This window comes from Euprymna scolopes, chromosome 14 (assembly GCF_053919585.1).
Source record: "Euprymna scolopes isolate OS-2025 chromosome 14, ASM5391958v1, whole genome shotgun sequence".
In the NCBI taxonomy this organism is placed as follows: domain Eukaryota; kingdom Metazoa; phylum Mollusca; class Cephalopoda; order Sepiida; family Sepiolidae; genus Euprymna; species Euprymna scolopes.
Genome location: NC_136495.1, coordinates 159,525,464 through 159,551,194, shown reverse-complemented (window position 1 = coordinate 159,551,194; position 25,731 = coordinate 159,525,464). Strand labels below are relative to the sequence as shown.

Genomic DNA, 25,731 nt, shown 5'->3' with positions numbered 1-25,731 from the left:
ACTTGCAAGTAAATAATCAATTTGAATGATCTTTATTTTCAGCGGCAGAACCAGGATAGAATAAATCATCAACTGCTGTATCCAACGTTATATCAACCCTGTCTTCATGAAAGCGACTGACTCTACATCACAAGACTTTGGAGGATGTTTGAGCTGAACCACCTAGGAAATCGCTCGTAGCCATGTAAATACTACGGTCTTTTTATGTTGCATCTTATCCAAAGGAGGCCGGGTCGTCACCAAACATTATAGTGATATGAAGATGGATCTTAATTTTTTGTTACATATAAATCAACATGATGGTAAGTTTTTAAGCAGAATTTATTCTAAACGATTGACATTGTATAATATGGAATTTGACTTGCAGATGAATAAAATCACAAACGACAATGTTGAAAATGCAACAATTCAAAGCAATTTATTTACATACGTTTACTAGAGATTTGAATTATGCAAATTTAATATATTTTGTTAATGAGTCACTGGAGTTAGATCAGCATCTTAAATGTCTGCCTGGTGTTAAGCGTCAAATGAATTTTGATATTTTATTTACATTTAAAAAAGTCTTTTATGTATGATACTGTATTCATGTTTTCCTCTTTTGTTTTCAAAAATTTCTAATAATTAACTAAATAACAGAATTTTACAAAATGGTCGGCGCGAGTGAAAGGAAATTATTATATAAAGCCAGAAAACCTATTCATTTAGAATGCCATGGAAATAATATATTATTTTTCCACAAATTTTTCTTTATTTGGATGATTGAATATACATTTTATAAAGTACGATTTTCATTCTAAGATTTCCTGTTTCATTATGAAAAATGGTCGAAATGCATGAAACACACACACACACGCACACACATATATATATACATACATATATATATATAATCAATACGGCAAAAAAGTGTCCATTATTTTTTACATTAAGTAGTTTACCAGTTGAAAAATTTATTAAAGTAATTATCACATTTAATTTTCTATTACAGTTTACAACATTCTATTGTAGTTGTTGTTGTTGGCCAGAATAATTAGAGTTGATTCAATTTAATGCTATGAATGAACACAATATAAATCTTCACATCTTCTAACATTAACACAATTTAACTTACGGATTGTTTTAAAATATTCATGGCTTAGTATTAAAGTTTACGAAAATATGAATATTGTATAACTTGCTAAGCTATAACAACAATACAAACTTGTTTATATTTTTTCTTTTGTCATATCCTATTAAGTCCTTTTAATCATATAACAGTATTTTTATTGGAAATATAAAAAATGTATAATCCAGTTAATACAACAGCAACCACATATAATAGTACTTTTTAGTAACACTGCAAATTTTTAATTTTACTCATATTTTTAATAAAGATCAAATGTACTTGCATATAATGCAACAATTTTGACTTGCACTTGAAACAACATATTTATAAAGATTGTTTGTTTCCGCTTTTTTGTTTTCTTATTTTGTTTTTGTTTAGAATGATGATGATGATCATCATTGTGATGATGATCATTATCATTATGATGATGGTCAATTTTTAAGAAACTCGTACTTCATCCTACTTTTACTCTGGGCAAATAAACTCCCGGGAGACACTATTTTCTATATGGTATTCTGTAGAGTGTAAAAATCTTTCTTGTTTTAGTGTCAAATTTGTTAGAGTATTTTTCAAACCAGTCAACAACGTCAATCTATATAATATTACTGACATGTTGATAGTTGATTGCTTGCAGCATGCTTTAGAATGTGTTTGCTCCATATCGCTAAGCTGAGCTAAGAATATAGGACCTTCCAGGCAGCCAACAACACAGCCCTCACCATCTGGTGTACGCATGCTGAGGAGATCAGGCCGCACTAAAACTACACCGAAATCATTCTAGGACTATGTCCTAACAATTAAATTACTCCAAGGATGGAGTACTGCTGCCATATCTGGGCAGAAGCTACTAAAAACAGCCTATCCTGCCTTGACAGAGTACAAAATAGACTTCGTGGCTTAGTGGGGGATGCCATTTTCTCTTCCCTGCAATCTGTCTGTTAATATCATGCAAAATACCTTAGAATTTAGTCTGTTACTCTTTACGTTATGATCAGACACCCATCATAGGGACACTAACTTTTTTTACAAGGTGGTCACCACTTATTAAGGCCCGGAAGCCACTCAGGGATAAGGGTTATTGCATGTACAGTACGTTAGTGTGGAGATTTAATAAAAGTGTCTACTTAAGGGGTCAGTTCACCAAGAATTTATTTATGTTGGACTTGAATACATCAAGGTTGTAGTCAGATGGGAAGCAGGCAGACGGAACAGAGTTCCACAGGCGTTCATTTCTAAGAAAGAAGCCTTATTCATGGAATCTGCGTTTTGATTTAGGCACAGATAAAGAGTGGGGAAAATTACCGAGAGTGGTTTCAGCTAAACGGGTGTTTTTCGTGAAAGATTTGTAGGGGGGGACCAGAGATTAGACCTCGGATGAGCACTTGCCATGGAAACAACGATAAAACAAAGATAGGCCCGCAACGTCTGTTCTGTAGGAGATAGATTGCAGGGAAGAGAAAAGGTCATCCCTCACTAAGCCACGAAGTCTATTTTGTATTATGTCAATTCAGGATAGGCTGTTTTTAGCAGCTCCTACCCAGATATGGCAGCAGTATTCCATCCTTGGGCGTACTTGGCTTTTATATAAATAGAGAATTGCATCAGTAGTGAGATATCTTCTGGAGCGGTAGAAGGTTGGCAATCTCTGTCTTATTCTATATACTTATGTTAGATTTGACAGCAGCACTTTTAAGGTAGGTGGCTGAAAGGATTATATGGTCGTAATGTATAGCGTATTCTTTATTTCCAACAGTTCTGTCAGGTTGATATTTTCAGCACTTGCTGCTACATTCTATGTTTAGCTTTTACAGATGGTCCAGTTGAAGTACTTTCACACACCATCATGTATCGCGATGTAGAAGCCGTCACCTATAAGAACCATTAAACTTAGGTAGCTCATACTTTATGTGCTTGCATATGTATCGATGTATCTTACTTCCGTGTAAAAAAGACCACATACTTCACAATAATGATTTTTTTCTGCATTCTTTGTAAAAAACACATACTTAACTAGAACGTGTTTTTCTGGCATGTTCCTGCATATACTGCAAAAAACTGGCTTTCTGTATAAAAGAACCATATACTTCATATGAATATGGTTTCTCTTTTTTTTGTTTTATTTTACTTCAGTCGAAGTTCTCAGAAATCAAGGGGCCCACGACCTGGGGCTAACACTTGAAGTCTATATGAGATACATAGATATTCGAATGTTCCATTTAAGTTCTTTATCTCTCAAGCACGGAGTTAGTAAAGAAATTGAGAACATAATTTTCCTCTCCCCAATTAATCATTTTTATACGTTGTAGTATATCTTTCATGTTGGTCTCATGATCTTACTGGATTCCAGGACAAGAATTTATCTAGTCTGGTGGAGTATCCAGCTTCGTGCTATTACTTGAGGTAATATCACTTAGAGAAGGTGCACCATTCCTCGGAAAAGCTGTGGGGTAGCCGTAGTGAGGAGATCTTATTTGGGCTGCGAATACTATGTGATTTTGAATATTTGGTCAGGGTTTATTTCTATGGAAAAAGTATCCTTATGCCAGATTTTTCTGACAAACCCCTGTACAGAGAAACCTTAGACGCTCGAGGATAGTGGTATTTGTTCGCATATGCTACACCAAATTTTACTTTAGTGTAAAAACTGAAGTACATACTTTACAAGAATATTACTTTTCTCCAGTATGTATTTGCATATGTTGTAACAATTGTTGCTTCCATGTAAAAGTAGTATCACATACTTCACAAAAATGTCATTCTTCCCATTGTGTCTGCATATGCTGCAACAATCTTGGTTTTTCTGTTAAAAAAGAACCACAAAATGTAGCTTTTCTCAAGTATGTGTTTGCATATGTTGCAACAAAACTTCCTCCTATGTCAAAAAAGAACGACATACTTCACAAGAATGTGGCTTTTCTTTTATTTATTGTTTTATTTTACTTTCTATGTGTTCCCATATGTCTGAATAAATGTTGCTTCTGTGTAAAAGATGCACCACATACTTCACAACAATGTGGCTTTTCTCCAGTATGTATTCGCATATGCCGCACCAAATTTGACTTTAGTGTAAAAGAGGAATCACAAACTTTACATGAATGTGGTTTTTCTCCAGTATGTTTCAGTATATGATGCGACAAACTTAAATTATGTGTAAAAGAAGACCCACATATTTTACAAGAAAATGGTTTTTCTCCAGTATGTTTTCGCATATGCTGGGACAAACTTCCCTTCTGTGTAAAAGAAGAACTACACACTTCACAAGAATATGGCTTTTCTCCAGTATGTATTCGCATATGTTTCAACAAATGTTCCTTCTGTTTAAAAGACGAACCACATACTTTACAAGGATATGGTTTTTCTCCAGTATGTGTTCGCATATGTTGCAGCAATTGTTGCTTCTGTGCAAAAGAAGAACTACATAGTTCACAAGAATATGGTTTTTCTCCAGTATGTGTTCGTATATGTTGCAGCAATTGTTGCTTCTGTGCAAAAGAAGAACTACATAGTTCACAAGAATGTGATTTTTCTCCAGTGTGTGTTCGTATATGCTGCAGCAAAGTTGCACGCTGTGTAAAAGAAGAACTACATACTTCACAAGAATATGGTTTTTCTCCAGTATGTGTTCGCATATGCTGTAACAAAATTTCCTTCCATGTAAAAGAGGAACCACATACTTCACAAGAATGTGGCTTTTCTCCAGTATGTGTTCGCATATGTTGCAACAAAACTTCCTTCTGTGTAAAAGAAGAACCACATACTTCACAATGATGTGGTTTTTCGCCAGTATGTGTTCGTATATGTCGCAATAAATTTTGCTTCTGTGTAAAAGAAGAACCACATACTTCACAAGAATATGGCTTTTCTCCAGTATGTGTTCGCATATGCTGTGACAAACTTATCTTCTTTGTAAACGAAAAACCACATACTTCGCAAGAATGCTTTTTTTCTCTAGTATGTGTTTGCACATGACGGATCAAATCTGGCTTCTTTGTAAAAGCAGATCCATTTACTTCAGAAGAATGTGTTTTGTCTTGTGCATGTGTCTGCATATGCCGAAAATAATTTGACTTCTGTGTAAAACATGAACCACATACTCCACAAGAATGTCGTTTGTCTGCCATATCTACTTGCATTTAAACAATGGACTTTTGTATAAAAGAAGAACTAGATACTCGTCTATGATTTTGCCTTGTGTATGTGTTCGAGTGCAAAAAAAACAAAATCACTTTTCAGTAAAAGATAAACCGCATATATCACAAGAGTGTCGTTTTCTGTTTCTATTTCTATTTGTTCTTCACTTTTTGTTTTAGAAACAGAAGAATATTCATCACAGTAATTTGTCCTTTCTTGAGCTTCAGATTTTATGTGTTCATTTTAGTTTGAAATGTAAGATACTTTTAGTATAAACATAATTCTGACAATAAAATTGTTGATATTTACATCTGATTTCAGGTTTAACAATTAGTCAGATGTTTTTCTTATATAAAATTCAACCAAATGCTCCGTTTTTTTGCATTTAGTAATATGTTTGTGTATTTTGGAGAATTCTGCAAATGTTATATTTAAAAAATGAGCAGAGCAAACAAAAACGATACAAGGAAAATTTTTAATCAAATTTGATTAAAAAAGAGTCACATGTTTTTTAAGAATTCAGAAGATTTTTGTAAATGTTTTAGACGTTCTTATTCACAAATGGAATGAAGATGCAGTCAAATTCAAATTTGGATGTTTTCCCTCAAAGCAGACTCTGCAATTATAAAATAAATTTTAAAAATTCAATTATTATGTAAATTCTTATTTAAAAAGTTCACAAATTTGTTATTGATAAATTTAAAATATAAGTACATGTTTGTGCAATATTGGTCTGTTAACAAAATGAATTTGTTCTTTTCAGATTTGAAAAATTAATCAATAACATAAGTGATCATTATTTGTATGTAATATAAAAGAAATACTTTAACAGATGTATTTGTAAAAATGCACATATTTTTTATCGTTAAAACAGTTATAATTAGCACATTTGATTTGCTAGTTTTATTATTGTTTCACAAAATATATAATTAATCAGATAAATATTTTCTATTCCTTATTTTAACTTATTACTTAAAATGTTCAGGCGGCAAAATTAAAGCAGACAAAGAGATCAGATAAGATACATTTAGACATTGGAATAGACAAACACATCTGACTTGCTTGGTTTGGTGCAAAACATAATTTTATGTTTATTTGAAGATATTAGGAAAAGTGTTGGTTGTTGTAAGCGTCTTTTCATGATGCTTCACCATATTTCCTATCATAAGGATCGTGCTGACAATAAATAAGTTTTAAATCTTTTCTAGTAAAATAGTTTATCCTAATTTTTTCAATGTTTTATCGTTTCTAATGATAGACTTTACTCTCACATGATAAGCTACTTGAATAGTTATTTCTATTGTAGTCCAGTATCTTTATCATAATTCTTGTAATCGAAATGCTTGCTTAAGATTCCAAGTAATGTCATTTCAAATATAAACTATAATGATTGCCTTTTATTTCTTATCTATAGTCACATATGCAACTTTTTAGATTATAGCGGTGAGCTACACTATGTCATTAAAGCTAGTAAACAATTCAGTTGTTTTGAGCGTCGTTTATTGAATCTAACATCGTTTTCTGCTGCTCTATCTACTAGCAGAAATTTTAAACTTAAACTAAACAATTCCATCTGGGTGGGACAATACTAATACTTTTCCTTGTATACAATATCGTAAAAAAGAGCTGTAAAGTTCTTGATCCCAGGCAGAAAAAGTAAAAGAAAAATGATTGAAAAAATTGAATGTAAAAACTTAATGAAAAATGGATTAAAAATAACTGAAAATATGTGAATTAGAAATTACAACAACTAATGAATGAAGGAAAAAGTAATGAAAACAACTGAATTATGAAATAAATTTAGAAACAGGAATAAAACATGAATAATATCCATTCCAATTCTCTGCCAATTCTCGTTCACTTCTATCTTTCTCTTTTCTCACTTGACTGGCGCTGGGTCAATGGACTGACCTTCCTCTCATTTCTGTATGACCGTCTTAAAAGTTGCTTTTGTTATGGTTGGGCAACTTTTCCTGACAAAGTAGGTAGTGTGTCGTACCCCTGGATGTCCACTACCTTTGTGAATAGCCATGGTTTGACTCTCATCCAGCTAGTCTGTGTGAACTGCACCGAACACCGGGTCAAGCCTGTTTTTCTTTTTCATTGTCTCAAACCACCACTTCGTACTCGTATCGATCGGTCAGTGATGTTTTGTGCTGATGGAACCAGCGTCACGTCCACTGTCAGCTCATACTCTTTCATGAGCTCCTTGAGAGTGTTTGGTTGCCTTTTAATAAGCATCTCACTTGCTGCTTTGGTGTGTACTCGCGCCTTTCCAATTAGCATGTATGAGACCCAATGGTATACGCAGACAGAATCTGTCTTTATGTGTAGCACCTTGCTCTGCCACTGAAGGGCCAAATTGATGCCTTTCAATACGGTGTTCAGTTCAGCTATGTTGATGTGCAGAGAGTCATCTTCAGGTCACAGCCAACATGCATCTTCCAACGCAGTTTTACGCGTCTCCAAGGCTGCACCAATTACCAGGGAGCTAACATCGTGGTATTAAATCCATATAGATTTCGCAGACCTACTAGAGGATTGGTATTAGCTAATAGTGACGGACAGCTTCACAAAATGGCCAGAAATACTCAAATGGAAAAGATCGACTACAGGGAGGGTTAATTTCCTACATGAATTATTTACTTGGTTTGGAGTTGTTGACTGCTTAGTAAGTGATAATGGGACTCAATTTACATCTTAGGAATTTGGTGGGACGTTTTAAATTAATCATATCAAAACTCCCCAGTAAACCCATAATTTAACAGACAGGCAGCATGATTTATTGACATGTTAAAAAGTGCAGTAAAAACATGCAACATAACTACAGAAACGGCACTGCAACAGTTTATAAAATCACACATAATCCAAACACACCATTAGTATCATCCTACGTGGAGATTATGTTCCAATCGAAAATAAGACCCATATTTGAAAAACTGTTACCAAAGAAAACAAAATAACGGACCACTATCGTGCCTGTAAATTGACATGACACAGTTGAAAATTTTTCTACAAAACACACGTCTTTCTTGGTTTCTTAGTTTGAATTTACAACAACCGATTTCTTGTCTTTGATTGATCATTCAAATGATGAGTACTTCTCGAGCAATTGGGTTCGTAGTGGTGGACAGTTGTCTTGAGTTCAAACACAATCTAGAGCATACTGCAAACTCTGCACAACACACTGCAAACTGATTTTTCTTGGTCTGCACCGGCTTATGTATACCAGATTGGGTTGGTTCAAAACATGCCTGGATGTCCCAACTAACCAATCATTATCCAGTCTATCACACTTTGGTTCGTCCTGATAGGATAACCAGCTACCTCTTCCCCACATCCAAATCAAGTAATTCTCAATATAACAAGGGGTTCTCATCGTTGATCTCATGCACTGGGGAGCCTGTCCTAGAATCTCCTGGGTCAAATTCTAGTTTAAACAATCCGCTAGGTATCTTCAAATAATTACATTCCCAATTTATTGTTTCATTAATACAACTTTGTTTTTTCCGTTACAAGAAAAATGTATGTTGCATCGGCGATCATATCATTCCCGTTCCCAACTGGCACGGTTATCTGCAGTTTTCAGGAATCTGAGATTAATAAAAAGGCTCTAATTCCACTGTCGCCAGTCCCTTTTGGAGGCAATTTTCAACCACAGCTCTAATTTAGCTCTCCATAATAACTCTTTCTGGAGAAATCTCTTTTCACAGTGGCTGGTGTGGTCACAGTTCATTCGATGTCAAAATTATCACATATTATTTTAATAGTTTCTTCATGAACTCCAGAGTTTGCATCATCGAACAAACTCTTTCTCATCTGATTAATTATTATATTATATTGCTATTATTTTTTTACAGGGGCCTTAACACTTATTAAAGCCTGAAGTCTACTCAAAGATAAGGGCTAATGAGTGTTCAAACTAAGGCTCAATTCGTAATTGCCAGAGAAATAAACTTGAAATTGACATTTCATTTCTTTTATTATTTATTTTCTTCTGAAAAACTGTACATACTTATTGTATTTTCTCTTTTGTGAATAATTTCATAAGGAAACTACAACCAGGATCGACATTGTTTATTGCTGCTAATTCTTATAAGTTAAAAAGAAACAATCAAGTTTAATGATCTTTCCTTTCAGTGAAAGAAAGAGGAATCCAGGGAGGAGGAAAGGAGAGAAATGAGAAATTAATGCGATCGACTTGGGGGCTTGATTGAGATTGAATAGATTGAGGATGGATACTCAGGCGAGAACACAGGTTGCTGACAGTAGTCCAAGAGAGACGAATGAAAGGTCACAAGAGGTTAATAAAAGGCGGATTTGTTTGAGTGCATATGAAATAGTGGACAGTAAAAAAAAAATCACAGTATATCGAAAGAAGCTTTAGGGAGAATTCTCGATGGTCCTGGGAGCAACTATGTCATCACTAGCGAAAGAAGCCCCCAGTGAGGGAGCCAATTTAGATGCCATGAGAGAGTTATGTAGACTCGGACAGCAGGTTGGAAAGGAGTTGTCAGAACTGAAATGATGGCCTCTCCTAACGTTAGGAAGGTGTTCATAAACAGGACCATGAAAGCACAGGGCACTAAGGGCAGTCTACTGAAAGTGCAGGAGGCTCAACCAGGTGACTTGGCTCCAAAAAATGTTGTGAAGGGTTGCAAACATAGAAGGCCCGATCTCAAAGGGTCAATAAAATTCTGCTATGCACTCCATCGAAACCAGTAGAAAAGACCTGCGAGCCTAATTGTAATCTGTTCAAAGTTTGGCTATTTTACTCCAAAATTTGAGCAGTATACTGATGGCACAGATCACAGACTGGAGATTTGGGAAATGTGATGATGATCCTCCTAATAAAACTTGGAGATCCAATGTCGCACCGATCCAGAGAGGGAGACGTTGAAATAATATATGACATTTTTGACATTGAACCACCCCAAGCAGGTTCAAAACGCTACTGATCCATAAAGAAATAACTATCAATTCAAAAAGGAATAGGTATAAGTATCCTGTGCGAACTAGCAGCTGAGAGAACAGTTATATGGAAACTTAATCATTCATTCATAATTGACTCTTCTAAGCATTATACAAACCCAAAAGTTAATAATCTAGCGGAGAAATATCAAAACCCAAAGCAACATTAGGGACTATCTAAATAGCCGTCAAAAATATTGACAATCCTTCTTTGTATGCACTGTCTTATACAATATATTCTTCCAACCTAAATCTTTTATTCTGGTCTTTCTTTATAAAATTTTCCTAGTGACACCAAAAACCATTGAACAGAAAAGTTTTGTTTACCTGCTTCAATGTTGAAACATTTCAAAAGTAGAAAGCTAGTAGAGGGGAAATGAACACTGGTTTTACTTTTGCTAGCCCTATAACTCATGCTTGCCTGATTTTCTACTTTAGCTTTAAAAAAGTATATAATCGACGTATTGAAAGCCCATTAAAATTACTCTAGCCATCTCAGCTGCCACAGTTAATGTTCATCAAAATACAAAATATCTGATTGTAGTAGTAATTCTTCTAACACTCATTTCTCTGAGACAGAAAGTCTGTTCTGCTTACTGTTGATATGCAGGGGCTGGCAGAGCAAGAAGAAGACGAAGCAGTAGGCGTGTTTGGTTTTATTGGGAAAAAGACAAGACTAACCACAAGAATTTCCGAGAATTTAAAGAGATAAAAGACCAAATTCAGACGTATAGGCGGCTGTCCTTTTGCTGAAAACAGAAAACCGATGATAGAAGAGAAAAGTTCCTTTCAAAAGAGAGTTCTGGTGTGTGAGGCTGAAGGACACAGCAGTTTTCAAGCTATTTCAGCTTACAAACAGCAGGTAGAGCATTTGATATTCATCTGATTCCCGAATTTCATGGTGTCTCAGCTGATCACACAGTGTCCGAATGGCTGGAACAGGTGGAGCTCATGTGCAAGATGTGTGAGGTTGACAATGTTGAGCATGTTCTACCACTAAGATAAAGAAGTGGTGCGCTGTCCATATACTTGAGATTAACCTATGACCGGAGGGCGAATTTGAAGCATATGACTTGTAGCAAGCAGGTTATAACATGCAAAAAATAATTTAATTATTTCTATCGCCGAAGCTACAGAGCAAAATATAAAAAGCACTAAAAATAGACGAAAAAATGACAAACTCTTGGTGACAATCTTGGCATTTGAGATGGGCTAAACATGCCGACTCAATCAATTTAAAACGGGGACACAAATGCTAGCTTGCAGACTCAATACAAAAAGATTCAAAACATAAACAAACTATGTCACCGCTTAGTGACCATTCGGCATAGGAATATGTATCCTGTTGAGATGCTCTCCAGTTATATACGAACTACATACTTATATAAGGCCGTCAACACTACCTACGAGCAGTGTTTTATTCAAGTTTGCTAACTATTCGGCGCTTTGTCTCTGACAGGATCGTTTTCTCACGTGGATTATTGTTGTCATCTGCTTTTCCCAGAAAAAGCACCTTACAGCCACACACGGGGTGGCAGCGGAAAACATTCAAAAGAATCCAGCCTTCGACGATATGTTCTACAAACAAAAACAGTCGTACTCATTGACTAAGGATACGCAAAAGTTTTCCTGGAAATATTAAGTTAAAAGTACGAGGATTACGTCGGAAAGTGGAACTTTACCCTGAAAGAATTATGACAAATACCACATTGTAAGATTTCGAGTCGCTACAAAAACGACAAGAAGAGACGATATTCAAAAAATAACTGATAAGAAAAAAAAAAGTAATAAATGAACATCGTACTCCTACAAGTCGTTTCTAACTATGAGTGGAGACGGCTTAAGCCAGAAATAAACACGAGGGGTTTAAAACATTATACATACCTACAAGAAAAAAAGTACTAAATATATTATTCACTTATGCAAACCACACAGTAAAAAAAGTCACTTGCTTGCGAGAGCCATGCAGTAAGTTGCAAACAAACATTATATTCAAATCAGAAAACAATGTGAAAGTGTTGGATTGTCGTAACGAAGGAACAAACGATATAAAGTATTCGAATTATAGCCATCAATATCCCCAGAATAAAATGTAAATTAACTTTATTCTACTTAAAAAGGAAATCATTTGTTCCTTTTCTTGCTTATTTAGAAGTAAGAAACTGTATGCAGGTTTAAAACAACAGTTTCCTTTGAAAGTGACAATATAACCAGTTTTCTGAAGTCGCTTTACTGCGATACAGGGACATGACAATTTTATATTAGTACATTTATGTGTATTCTCGTATCTACGTGGAACACATTAGTTTGTTTTAATCTATTATTGAAATTAATGTGCTACTACAGAATCTGAACTGGACCAAATAGACCTTTACTGAAGTCAAAAAAAATTTTTTTTTTCATAAAAATACTTACGGGAACCACGCAGTAAGTGAAAACAAATACATCTTATAAGTTTTTCCTCCAAAACAATTAATCTATTTAACCAAACATGTCTACCTTCAGTACTAAACAGAGAATCCTCACTGAACAAGAATCGAAGCGTGGTGTGAACAATTAATCTATCATATTTCAAATGAAGATAAATTTGAACGTTATTTGAATGACCTCAAAACCTGGAGTAGTGTAGCAAGTGGCACACCGAATAGAGGCTTCATTGCTGATGAACAAGAAGGCAATGGAAAAAAATTCTCAGCAGAAAAAAAGGCCATCAACTTAAAAGTGCTACTTGGCTTTATAAGCATTCATGCTCCAGTTATTAGTAGTGCCTTCATTAAAGAAGAGGCACATAGTATAGACGAAATATTTGACAGACTCCGACAGTACTATGATTATCGCAAGTCCAGAACGAATATCATGAACACGTTCAGTTTTAAATGCGGCGCCACTGAAACAAGAGAGGCTCTCTGGGAAAGGTGCTACTCGTTCATGGCGGATAGTCTAATTATGAAAGCTTCAGCTATCAAACATTGCGGAGCAAAGCTAGAGAATGATGAACGCTTAACTTCAACTTTACAGAATATCACATTGATGATTTGGCTTGATGCAATCCACCAAGACCTACCCTCCATAGTTAAGCAAAGATTTGCCATCACCTTAAGAGATTCTACACTATATCCATCAGGACGGAAATGTTACAAGAAATAGGTGATAGAGAGGGCAACATATCATACTCGTTCCAGCTATAGAAGGAAAGGGCTGATGAAGCCAGGAAGAAGTCGGCTGGGAAACAGGCCTAAATGTTGCCTCCGCGATGCTGCCAATAGACCAGGAACAGAAACCCACTATTTCCAAAACTGCCCTTTTATGCCAACCTCAGACAGAAAATTCCTTCGGTCTAAAATTGGAGATATTGAAATCCTATCAGAAACTGAGGAAAATGACGAATGTTACATGATAAAGGTTGTCCCCTTTTCATGTAAGTATAAAACTGGAGAGATTACTTAAAATGAAAATTTTTTTTTTTACACAGTGATCACCACTTATCAAGGCCCGGAAGCCACTCAGGGATAAGGGTTATTGCAAGTACATTACGTTAGTGAGGAGATTTGCTGAAATGTTTACTTAAGGGGGCGGTTCATTAGGAATTTGTTAACATTGGACTTGAAGACAACCAAGTTGTAGTCCGGAGGGAAGCAGGCAGACGGAACAGAGTTCCACAGGCGTGCAGTTCTAAGAAATAAAATGAGAGAAAGCAGAAATCGAACCTTGGATACAAGTTTTAAAGAACAATAGGTTTAAATGGAATGTCCAGTAAATTGTTAATTCTGATGAAATAAATAATAAATTATTCAAGTGTTAGAAAGAATGTGGATAATAAAATATGGGTTAAATAAATTAGATATGTAGGTTGAATTCCTTTGTGAAAATAACAAAGGAAAAATAGGTTATTGGAAAATCAGAATGTTTGGGAAACGTGCGACTTGCGCATGTTGAAACACGTGAATTGTGATCACGTGGCCGGACATGCATGGATTTCTCAATATAGGAAGTGAGAGTTAGTTAGTTAGTTAGTTAGTCAGTGAGAAACTCAGAGAGAGTCTGGAGTTTGAAATTCGAACGTCTAGAAGCGAGACGATCACTTTTAAACTTAATATGTGAAGCTTTGAATTCTTGATGAGAAAACCACGGCCGGTCGTGAAGAAATAAATCCATCATGTGTTTTGATAAAGCTCGTCTTTGTGTTTGTGATTCTTACAAAAAGGTAAAGTGAATTGTTATTATATTTCTGTGTTATAAAATGTTGTGACATACACATCTCATTTCCACAATGTGAATCTACATCTCATATCTACACTAAGACTGTCTGAACACTATCTCCTCACTCTAAGAGCTTCCATAGCAACACTTCTAAGTAATGAACATTTAATAAATATGAATCGTCATAACACGAACATGGAACAAACAATCTCTCTCACAACATCCCTCTCTAGAACTCTTACACAACATCTCTCTCTCTAAGATACAACATCACTTGTAATAAGACTCTTTCTAAGCATCACTTATAATAGGACTCTCTCTGAATAAGACCCCTATATAACACGAAGACTTAGATTGTTATAGTTCTGATAATTCAAATCAAGACCCGAGAGTCCCAAAATCAACAGAGTAGACATCATATCATCACCGTGTATGGAGGTAGAAGTAAACAAAATGATGCGGACGTTACACTAGACACCGGTGCAGAAAGTAACCTAATTAGAAAGAGTGAAACATGACGTCTCAAACTGAATATCTTACCTACCACCCACAAAGCCAACATGGCAGATGGTGTCTCCCCTATGGAAATAACAGGTGAGGTTCACTTTAATGTTTCCAGAAAATGTCCAATCACAAAACAAACACACTCCTTTCATTTCGATGGGCTTGTGGTAAAAGATTTAAATTGTGTCATTTTGGGCGGTATGCCATCTATGGACAGAAATGATATTTATCTTCGTGCAAACACAAATTGTGTATACCTTGGAGATAGCTGCAATTTCAAATACATAAGCATAAAAAGATGCGCTAATGTTAGAGCAGCAACCATATTACACGTCCCACATCAAACCTGCTTATTACCTGGTTTAGATATAGCTTTAAAATTACCACTAGAATACCGAAGTGAAACAATTTCGGTGGAGGCCAGACACACTGATAACCATAATGACTGGATCCAATGTAAAATAGCCAAACCAGAATACAACAAAATAACCCTCACAAACAATTTAACCACACCTGTACTTATCAAGCGACATATACAAATATGCCAGATACGCTATACTACTCAGATACTACTCACACATGATACGTCAAAGCCACCTCCACTGATTCTGGCCTCTGAGCAATCGGACAGATCAACATTTTCATTCAATAATTACAAGAAACCCTCTCTACCACCCATAGCAATGGCCAACGACTCTTTATCTGAGAGTCCATCTTTCAAACTCCTTGGCCTAACGTTCACGGGAAACATGAGTTGGAACAATTACATTGAAGGCATTGCCAGGGCCGCTGCAAGAAAGGTAGGCTCTCTCTACCGTGCTAGAAAACTACTAACACCCAAAAGTATCCTGTACCTCTATAAGGCCACCATTCGCCCATGTATGGAGTATTGCTGCCACATCTGGGCTGGTGCATCTGCTACTAGTCTCTCGCTCCTTGACAAGGTTCAAAAGAGAGTCGCAAACCTGATAGGCCCTGAACTGGCATCTAAGCTTCAGCCTCTGTCCCATCGACGAAATGTTGCATCCCTCTGCCTTTTCTACAAGTATTTTAGTGGTGAATGCTCTGACGAACTGCAATCACTTGTGCCCCCACGACGCGAGCACCCTCGACAAACCCGACAGGCTACTAGATCCCACCCCCACACTGTAGAGGTCCCTAGATGTAAAAGATCTTTTTACTCCAATAGTTTCTTCCCCAGAACCGCAAGACTCTGGAATTCCATTCCAGGTCCCTGCTTCCCCAACAGTACTGACGTGCAGAAGTTCAAGTGTAACGTGAACCGACACCTTGCTGCCCAAATCCCTACATAGTACCCCAGTAGTTGTTGCCCCTGATAGTAGCCCCCTACACCAAAGTGGCAATTTGCCTTGTTTGGGGTGAAAATGTAATAAAAAAAAATTTAAAAAAAAAAAACATCCTCAAACATCGTCAATCAAGATGAAAAGTCCACCTTCCACGAGGCAAATGAAAAGTATAGCCAAGTGTTTTCACCATCACTAGCATGCTACAATAGAAAATCTGGTAAATTTCAACATCAATAAATATGAGTACATCACTGCCACCACAAAGAAAGATGCGTTTCTATGTATAACCGATCGAATCTAGAACTCCTCCAAACGAAAATTGATGAACTATATCAGCAAGGTATCTTCATGCGACCAGAAAACATAAACATTACCGCAGAATATGTAAGTCCTTCATTCCTCATTGTGAAATCTTCAGGAGGGCATCGACTAGTAACTGCGCTTACGGAATTGGGTCAATATATCAAACTGCAACCTGCTCTCATGCTTAAAGTTGACAATATCATCAAACATATTGCTCAGTTCAAATACATCATCAAAAGTAATTTGAAATAAGCATATTTTCAGATATCCTTGGCCAAATCATCAATGAAATATGTAGGTGTTTGCACACCATTCCGTGGAGTATATGTCTATACCAGAGCAGTAATGGATCTCCCAGGCTCCGAATCCACTTTAGAACAATTAATGTTCAAAGTATTCAGCGACTTGATGATTAAAGGATCGGTGGTAAAATTGGCTGATGACCTATATGTCGGCGCCGATACACCCATGGAGCTTAACAATGTATGGGAAGAAGTGTTACTAACTCTACATGAGAATAATTCAAGATTGTCCCCATAAAAAACTATTTACTGTCCGGCATCAACAGAAATCCTAGGTTGGCAATGAACCAGGGGAATGCTCAAAGCTACAAGCCATCGTCTGAATACTTTGGCTATCTGTGATCCCCCTAAAACCATCAAAAACATCATTTAAAGGATCCTACAAGTTCCTGAGTAAAGTCATACCTAAACATTCAGAGTTTTTAGCACCTCTTGATAAAGTCTGCACATGTTCATCAAATGACAGAATCCAACAGACGTCAATCTGGAGGAGGAATTCTTCAAAGCAAAGGAATATCTTAAGCAAGCAAAAATCCTGACCTTACCTAGAAGAGAGGACCAACTACAAATAATTACAGACACATCCACGACTTCTGCTGGCTTAGCAGCATCCCTTTTCGTCTTGAGAGGAGACAAAGCTCATCTCGCTGGTTTATTCAACGTTCATAAAACATCTAACTAAGCAAGTTGACTAGCCTGTGAGTTGGAAGCTCTAGAGATTGCTTCAGCTATCAAGCCATTTAGTCCATATATAATTCAATCGGAACACGTTTGCTCACAGATAGCCGCCCCTGTGTACAAGCATATGAGAAACTCCAACGTGGTGCATTCTCTGTGAGCTCTACAGTCACAACGTTCCTGAGTGTTATCTCTCGATATTTTATTAAATCATCCCATATACCAGGGAAAAATAATATATCAGATTATGCTAGCTGAAACGCTATTCATTGCAAGGAAAAATGCCAAATTTGTAAATTTATCAACGCCCTAGAAACATCAGTAATTAGAGAAATCACTGTAAAAGATATATTAGCTGGTCATTGTCCGATCCCATTCATGACTCGCAATGCATGGATCCAGGCTCAACAAGATTGTCCGGACTTACAAGTGTATAGACTATTACGCGATGGCAGAACTTCATCTAAGAAGAAGAAAGGTTTAACCTCTATTAAAAGGTATTTACAACATTGTAAACTCATCAACCCTGGCAGATGGGTTAATCAGTTACACAGGAGGAAGCCTTGCGCCCAGCTAGACAGAGAATCGTCATTCCCCAAGGAGTATTAGATGGACTTTTAGTTGTTCTACACTTACAACTTCACCATGCCAGTAAACACCAATTAAAACAGATTTTAATATGGGATTCTATGCACTGGATGTGGACAACGCCATCAGTCGTACCATAGATAGTTGCCACACCTGCATGTCACTACAGCAGATACCAAGCCAATTCAAGAAACAATCCTCAACAAAACCACCAGATAAAATTGGGAGCTGGTACACTGGTGATGTCGTAAAACACAAAGAAAAACTAGTATCATTGGTTCAAGAAAATGTTTCTGCCCTAACAGATGCAACATTACTATTATCAGAAAGCAGCCAATCTCTAAGAGATGGTTTAATCACAACTGTATTGAGGTTCCGTCCCCCATCGGGTGATGAAGTAAAGATCAGGGTCGATGGCGCTTCTGAATTTCAAGCCCTATTCACTGACAATTTATTGGGATCATTCCATATTAAAATAGAGATTGAAGAGATAAAGAACTGTAACAAAAATCCAATTAGTGAAAGCTCAGTATCAGAATTTCATACAGAATTATGCAAATTAAAACCAACCGGCGGTAAGATAATGGATACTGAGTTGGCCTCAATAGTATAGTATAGAATAGTAGAGTTAGAGAAAACGGCCACTCTTCTCTAGAAGTTTGGACAATGAGAGACCAAACCACTGGAGAGAAACTACCGATAGAAGACAAACACTTGATTAAAGAAAAATACCAAAATAGGTTAAAAAGTCACGAGGCATCAACTAAATATAAAGGCTGAGGCAAAACTACTGAGATAAAGATCGACGTCAAAGTTGGGAAGATTGTCTATCTATACCAAGATAGGGTGAAAACTAACGCCTGCAGTAAACATATGGTGATGGAAGTTGGAGATCATTATTGTACTGTGCAGAAGTTTAAGGATAGAAAGTTTATGGGGGAAAGATACAAAGTGAAGAAATGTGATATTATCAAAGTTTAACAACACCCTAACCATTCCACCACCAATCAAAACGGAAGTGAAAATGAAATAAATATCCCTAAATATATCAAACCCAATTCATCATTCAATGAACAATCGTATTCTACTAAACATAAAGACACACAAAGCATGCAAGATGACAGTACAAACTGTATGGACCCGATAGAAGAAAGTCCCCAGAGTATAGTTCCTGATGAAATTAGTGATCTGCGTCGTTCTTCACAAATCCAAAGACGGCCAAGATTTTTAGAAGAGAACTATGTGATGCATAGTAACTCTGATTAAGTTTTATTCAGAAATCATACCCACACAACTTGGGGGGGGGGAGAAAATGGAGAAAAAAGGACTCCGTCACTGCTTAGTGACCATTCGGCATAGGAATATGTATCGTGTTGAGATGCTCTCCGGTTACATACGAACTGCATACTTATATAAGGCCATCAACACTACCTACGAGCAGTGTTTTATTCAAGTCTGCTAACTATTTGGCGCTTTGTCTCTCAAAGGATCGTTTTCTCACATGTTATTGTCATCTGCTTTACCCAGAAAAAGCACCTTAAAGCCACACACACTAAATAAAATTTTATTCATATGACTGGTAATCTCGAGCCTGTCAAGCATCAAATAATATAAAACTTCTTGCTATCTTGTTGAGGAGACTGTGGTTGTCTATTTCCTTCCATGGCAATTGTAAGGAACGTTTGTTACTTTTAAAGAATTGAAATTACAGCAAAAACGTAATAAAATATAACTAAAAACAAAAAGCACATTTACATAAATATTTAAGAATGCAATAAAAGATAAGTACATTTACTCATAATAATGTAATAATGAAGAGAATTTGGGACAATGAAAACGTACACAAAATACGGGGTTCTTTAAAATTTATTTTGTCAAAAATAATTCTTTTATTTATTTTGAATATTTTTGCTTCCACTGTTAACGACTTTGTTTTGCTCTGAAAAAACATTCGGTCAATGTCAAGTTTTTTTCCAACTCCCCAAAAAACTTTAAAATGACGACTTTTATAAGTGTTCGGTGGTGGTGAAAACGAATATCACATTTTAATTTGGGGCAGATAAGTAGTTTTCATGATATGAAGAAATTACTTTTTCAAAAAATGGGGGATCTCTTTCCTATATAAATTTAACTAAAAATGAGCACCCACTTTCTGGTCACCTAGTAATTTCTTCATATCATAAAGCAAATTTAACTGTGATATTCGTTTTCAGCACCCCCTGAAAACCAGCGCTGTTTCTTACTAAGAGATTTCTTCATTTTTTCATCTCATGATTTAGGATACTAATGATGCTGTCAGTAAGCGGTTTACAAAAAACATTTGTTTTTCATTCTTTTTTCTTGTATAGTTTTTAACGGGTGCTTCTGTAGTTTAATGTTTCACAACAATTTTTGTTTAAATTAGGGGAGTACACAACACCCTCTTGACCCTCCACCACCTCCCCTAATGTAAACAAATCTCTTAAATGTAAACGAAAACATACATCCATTCACGGGGAAAAAGTACAAATTAACAAACAAAAAAAAAAGATATATGCCATAAAAACAAAAGTATGAAAACAGTATTAAAGAAAAAAAAAAGAGAAATTGCTGAATGTCTCGATTAAAAAAAAGAGAGAAAAGAAATATATGTCGAACTGGTTAGGAAAGAAAGAAGAAAAAGTAAACAGAAATTAAATGTAAACAAATCTCTTAGTAAAAAAACAGCGTCGGTTTTCGGGGGTGCTGAAAACGAATATCACAGTTAAAAAAAATTGGAAAAAAATTTAAATTTATTACTTTTTCCTTCTTTCAAAATTAAAATGTAAAAAGGTTTATATTGTTTGTTAAATATTTAAATTGATAAAGGTTCGTGAACAATATTTCTTTCAAAACTATAAAAAAAATCTACTTCTATTGTGTAAAATTAAAAGTTAAAAACTATGGCTACCACTTTTAACAAATAAATAAAAAATTATATTGCTCAATATTCATAAAACTACTTATTTGCGGAAAATTTAAATGCAATATTAGTTTTCAGCATATCAAAGTTGTAATTTTAAAGGAAAATGTTAAGATGGAAACGAAGTAAAAATTTACCATGTAAAATAAAAAGTTTAGTACTTATGTATTCATGGTACCGTACTATAATAGCAGTGTCAGGAATCGTCAGTAAAAATTTGTGGTAAACACTAAAATATTTAGACTTACTGTCTTTCTTGAAAAATGTAATTCAAACCCTATTTCTTTTTAATTAAAGGAGCAAAGAACAAAATTTAAAAAAATAACAGGTTTAATAGCAAATCATGCAATATTTGCTTCTTAAATCGGTTTTCTTTGAAAAAGATTTAAAGAAAATCAACGAAATTTTACTTACTCCGATTATAAAAAATATATATAAATTCCAAAAAATCACTTACCTATAAAAAATACTATTCAATGAGTACTTCCATGGTTCATTGTTAAGAATTTATCCATATTTATACTTATATTCCATGTCCTTTTTAAATAAAATAATTTTTTAAATAAGAAAAAAAACGTGAACTCAGATTTTTTTCACTGTTCAAATAATGTTCTTCAAGTTTATCTTCCGATGACTTCTAAGGGACATAATTAATGTCTCTTTCTATTGTGTGTTGTAAACCAAAATTAATATTTTGGGGCGTCCGTAGTGAAAAAAACGGACACATTCACTTATAAGTTTTTGCTGCTAAACAAAAACAGTCGACCAATTTTTTTTATTCTCTTAATAAAATACATGAGTTTTTGATTGATATGCTTTAAAACTCCTTTATCGAGTGAATTTTTTTTAATATCTAAAAAGAGAAAACATTGAATGAAATAGAAAAAACTGTTTTAAGTGTCTGACATTTACTTGACATTCTAAGCATAACATAAGCCTCCACTTAAAAGTGGTTTAAAAAAAAAAAAGGTTTTAGACTTTGGACTTTACAGGAAAATTTCCAAAAAACACTTCTTTTTTTGTTTTAAATTAGAATATTTTATTTATTGATCTTTTATCTTCAATTTGTGAACTTTGGTACATAAATTAGACATTTCAAAATGGGAGTGTGAATTTAAAAAAAAAACGCTTGTCTAAAATATTATATTTAGTTTATTGGAAAGAGCATAAAATTTTACATTGACCCTGAAAATATCGTAAAAATTTGACCAATAGAAAAATTTTTATAGATTTTTAAAGTTTAAAAATTGAAAAATATTAAACTTGTAAAATTCAATTGATTTCATTACGTAAAAAAAAATGTCTGCATGAAGGCAGCCTGGCACTTCGTAAACACTTATTTAAAACAAAAAAATAATATTCTATTATTTTTTAAACAAATTTAATAGTTTAATTCATGGGTTAATACCTCGCAAAAGAAATAAAAAAAACATTTTAGCCAATAAACATACAAAAAATGCTCCCTCTCCCAGGTGGCCAGAAAGTGGGTGCTCATTTTAAGTTTAATTTACATGGAAAAGTGATCACCCACTTTTCGAAAAAGTAATTTCTTCATATCTATCTTTTTGCGACGGAAACTGTTTTCAGATTCGCTTTTAGCACAGCGAAATCTACAAAAACATTTTTTTGTTATATACGGACGTGAGACGGGCCTTAAAGTAAAATAATACCAATATTAATGAATTCTTAAACTAAACAACTGTAATCGTGTAAAATTGCAGTCATTTTTTTAAAACTGAAACGGAAAATTACCTTCTTTTTTAACTCTCCTGTCTTACATGAGCAAATACGATCGTTTAATTGAAATTCTATTTTTCCCATGTTCTATATTCTGTTTTCAATAAATAATTTTCCACCTTATCGATTTTCGTAATTTTGGTGTATAATTATCTTTAAATTGCGCGGAAAACGTAAATACCATTGTTTTCATGTAAAATTCAGTTGTACGATTTCCGAAATTTCGTTCTGATAGTGTAGAAGCGTCAAAAAAGTTGTTTAAAATGAATAAAAAAAATGTTTATTCTTTTAAAATAATTGAAAATTTTTAAAAGTTCTGTATATATTGTAAAAAAAAAATAAGTGTTTATTCCTTTTTTTAAAAAGAGAAAAGAAAAAGAAGGTTATTTTCATAATGTTTATTTTTTAAAAATGAAATTCTGCTTATTTAAAACTAATAACTTCTGAAATACCGGTAGCATTGCTTTTATATTGTTGGCATAGTAACATGACGGTGATTAAGGAGTTTTGTTCCTTTTATGTCATAAAGGGTTCGTGATTATTTTTCTACCTAAACTCCAGTCTTGCCAATTTTTTTTATCAATTTTAAAAACAAAATAAAAAAACATTAAACACAATCGACAACTACAAATCTCAAAGAAAAAAGTTGTGTAGGTTTTGAGTATTTTCGTTATGATTATTCGTTTAGTAAATGTAATTATCTCCCTTACATTTTTAACGTATTCTGCAAATGCACAAAACAATAGATACTAAATTCATGAAGTAATACTTACTGTTTATTTTATAATCTGTTTTCGACTGACTTTAACTGCTTTTATAAAGAAAACAATTTTTCAAATGTGAATGACGACTTCAGAAAGCTGAAAGAAAAATTCAAGATGGCGAACGGAAGAACAAGTTCGCAGAAATCAATTAAAGCGGAAAATTAAAAATGAAATTATTTCAAAATAGAGGCGATATTGTTGGTGAATATCACGGATAAAAATTATATTGCTTTCTTTATCTGAACATTTTAATATTTACATAAAGGAAAAATATTACAGGTTTCGTCTCCATTAAATTGATATTAACTTACTGCAGAGGACATTGTTAGATTTAGTATTTGTTGCATTTGTTCAGTCTGGAGAAGACATGCTCCCAGGCATTAGCTCATATTTGAAAAGGGGTGACTTTTAAGGTATAATTAAATAACTCAAGTGTTATTTATTCTGCACCTCAAATAACCAATTTCTCTGTTAACTTCGACACTGTTGTCAAAATTTCCGACTTCCAAACTCAACGATCTTTCCAGCTGACTTTCAACACGTCTGCGGAAGTGACACGCCCCTCATCTCGCCTCATGCTCACTACACGCCCGGTTTTATAGCCCAGTCGGTAAGATAATTTGAATTACCTCCCTTTGACTCTTAAATCTTTTTTTGTCTTACTGAACTCTTTTTAGAAAAAAGGTAAAAAAAAAAAAAAAATAAAAAAAAGATACACCACTGAGATCCACGAGATCTGCAATAGTCAGTCAATAAATTGTTATTCATTTTATGGTGTCCGGAAAACTCGTCCCGGGAAAATTCGTCTCCGGAAAACCCGTACCCAGAAAACCCATACCCGCGGAAAACCCGTACCTGGAAAACTCGTACCCGGAAAAATCCCCCTTTTTTGCTAGGTAGGAAAACTGACCCCTTAATGAATAAATATCGATTGAAAACACATTTTATTACCGTTCTTGAGGGAGATATTGTTTTTAAAAGAGCTGTGCATGTGCACCCCCATAACATTTTTTTAAATTATTTTTAACTCTTGCTTAAAAAAATAGAATAAACTTGATTACGGAGTCAAGATACGAAAAACGAAATCAAATATTTATTTAAAAAAATACTCTAGTTTTAACACTTTTTGTGTCATTACGAAACAAAAATGAATAAAGAAAACGCGTATTATCAAAGAAAGCAATTATTTTATTTAGAAGAATTAATTCAGTTTAAATAATTCTTGTGCTATTAGAAAGCAACAAAAAAGAAAACACGGTCTTATGTAATTTTGGTACCGCGCTGAAATAATAACGTTAATGTTTCGAAAGCCATTCTAAATATGGGGAGGGGAGGGGAAGGGATCGTTTAAAAGTCATTTCCGGGGCAGGGCACTTGTGCACAAATTTATTTTCTTTTGGAGGTGGGGAAGGCTCGTTTTAAAACTATATCTACCTCAGTATTTTCTTTAATTTTCGGACATTTTTTTGTTCAAAATTATTAACTAAGTAATGTCGAGTGCGACATTATTTGTTATTTCTTTTTAACTAAATAAACTCTTTAAAATAAGTTTAAACACCAAAAACTTAGAAAGCAAGGTAGAAAACGAAAACTTAGAAAAATCAATTTAATTTTTTTTAAACAATAAACATGTAAAAATACGTTAAAAAATATTATGGGCTGTGCATTATTACCTAAAAATATATAAATTTATTTTCTTTTTTTTTTAAAACTATATCTACCTCTTTAATTTTCTATCTTTGAGAAATTATCGAGACTCCTAAGACGTGATCCTTTTATATCGGACATTTTTTTGTTCATAAGTAACACTCGACATTACTTTTTTTTTTTAACTACATAAACTCTTTAAAATAAGTTGAAACACCAAAAGCTAGGTAGAAAACGAAAACTTAGAAAAATTAATTTAATTTTTTTAAAACAACAGTAAACAAGTAAAAATATTTTTAAAAAATATTATGGGATGTGTATTCTCTTTTAAAGACAATATCTTCTTCAAGAACGGTCATAAAATGTGTTTTCAATCGATATTTATTTAATAAGGAACCAGTTTTCCTACCTAGCGAATGGGGACGAGTTTTCCGGGGTCGAGTTTTCCGGGTATGAGTTTTCCATAGACGATTTTTCCGAGGACGAGTTTTCCGGGGACGAGTTTTCCTAAATTCTCATTTTATATTTCCCCTTTAGTCTGTTTTTATTA

General features: G+C 34.4%; 1 protein-coding gene across 1 annotated transcript; it reads right to left on the bottom strand.

Moving 5' to 3' along the window:
• Window positions 1–24,130, bottom strand: LOC145293318 (uncharacterized). Its single transcript, XM_080139963.1, has 2 exons — window positions 23,544–24,130; window positions 1–5,855 (listed from the first exon to the last, which is right to left on the bottom strand). The coding sequence occupies exon 2, from the start codon at window positions 5,239–5,241 to the stop codon at window positions 4,045–4,047; it is 1,197 nt and encodes a 398-aa protein (XP_079996089.1). The 5' UTR covers window positions 5,242–5,855; window positions 23,544–24,130; the 3' UTR covers window positions 1–4,044.
• Window positions 24,131–25,731: the final 1,601 nt, after the last annotated feature.

Coding starts and splice junctions, on each gene's coding strand:
- LOC145293318 (XM_080139963.1), bottom strand. CDS start 5,241: ATGCAAGTAGATATGGCAGACAAACGACATTCTTGTGGAGTATGTGGT.